Here is a 965-nt window from a genome sequence, read left to right as displayed (position 1 = left end):
AAAAAAAATTTTACCACTTTTAACTTAATACATAAAAATGTTTAAAAAACTAATATGAACACCACTGGCAATATTTTTAAGAAAAAAAACTACCAATAATAAAAATAAATTTAAAAGAATGATGCATTTTTATCAAACTAGACACCTAAATTACACGCTATTATCAAACTGTATGAGACTCGTGCATATAGACACATATGTACAAAAACTTACTCGGAATAATTTTGCGCATTTTCAGCATAATTCGTTTGCGATTTCTGCATTTTATCCTCAACTTTCGATGTAGTGGTGGTGGTGGTGGTGCTTCCCTTTGAACGGCTAAGCAAATTTTTAACGAATTCTCCATTTTCTAGAAAAATAATCGCATCATTATACACTTACTACACAAGTCATTTGCCAATTCTGGTTCGAAATATTAAAAAATATGAACTTCAAATGCAAATCAACTAAATCTACAAATTAAAAACAATAATTCAATGTTCAAAAAAATTCAAAAAGATATATGATATATATAACAAGATAAATAAATATGGTCAATGTTGACAATTTTATCAACTAAAATTATCATACTTTGAAAAAATTTCGTCCATTCTAAACGACAACAGGACGCCAAAAATGATCTATCTTTCCGTTCATTAATAAGATGTGGAGGATTGTCGAATGAAAAACCACACTTTTTTTCATTTGCATTGACTTCACTTTGACTTTCAGCATTCTCCAAAACAGTGCTGGCAGGTAAAGAAGAACTGGGGCTCTTTTCCGTCTCAAGATTGGCAACAACAACAACTTGATCTTTGTGCTTTTCTTCATTAGCTATATCATCCACTGCAAAAGTGTCAAGATTGGCAATATCATCTTGATCTTCGTGTTTCTCTTCATTAGCTACCATCATCCACTGCCAAAAAGTAGCTTCAAGGATTGGGAAAAAAAGGTTCTTGAAATTTTTTATTAGGGCCTCCCTTCGA

At 31.2% G+C, this 965-nt stretch overlaps 1 protein-coding gene across 1 annotated transcript; it reads right to left on the bottom strand.

Moving 5' to 3' along the window:
* Window positions 1–213: 213 nt before the first annotated feature.
* Tsp_13647 (conserved hypothetical protein) lies at window positions 214–889 on the bottom strand (the record flags this gene model as incomplete). The annotated part of the gene is made up of 3 exons (XM_003368910.1): window positions 571–889; window positions 382–452; window positions 214–349 (listed from the first exon to the last, which is right to left on the bottom strand). Coding segments are annotated over exons 1-3 (526 nt in total), but the record flags the coding sequence as incomplete, so codon positions are not given.
* Between the last annotated feature and the right edge of the window lie 76 nt (window positions 890–965).

The sequence above is a fragment of the Trichinella spiralis genome (genome assembly GCF_000181795.1).
Source record: "Trichinella spiralis strain ISS 195 chromosome Unknown Scfld1632, whole genome shotgun sequence".
In the NCBI taxonomy this organism is placed as follows: domain Eukaryota; kingdom Metazoa; phylum Nematoda; class Enoplea; order Trichinellida; family Trichinellidae; genus Trichinella; species Trichinella spiralis.
Note: the sequence above shows the minus strand (reverse complement) of the source record. Positions and strands in the feature narration are given on the sequence as shown.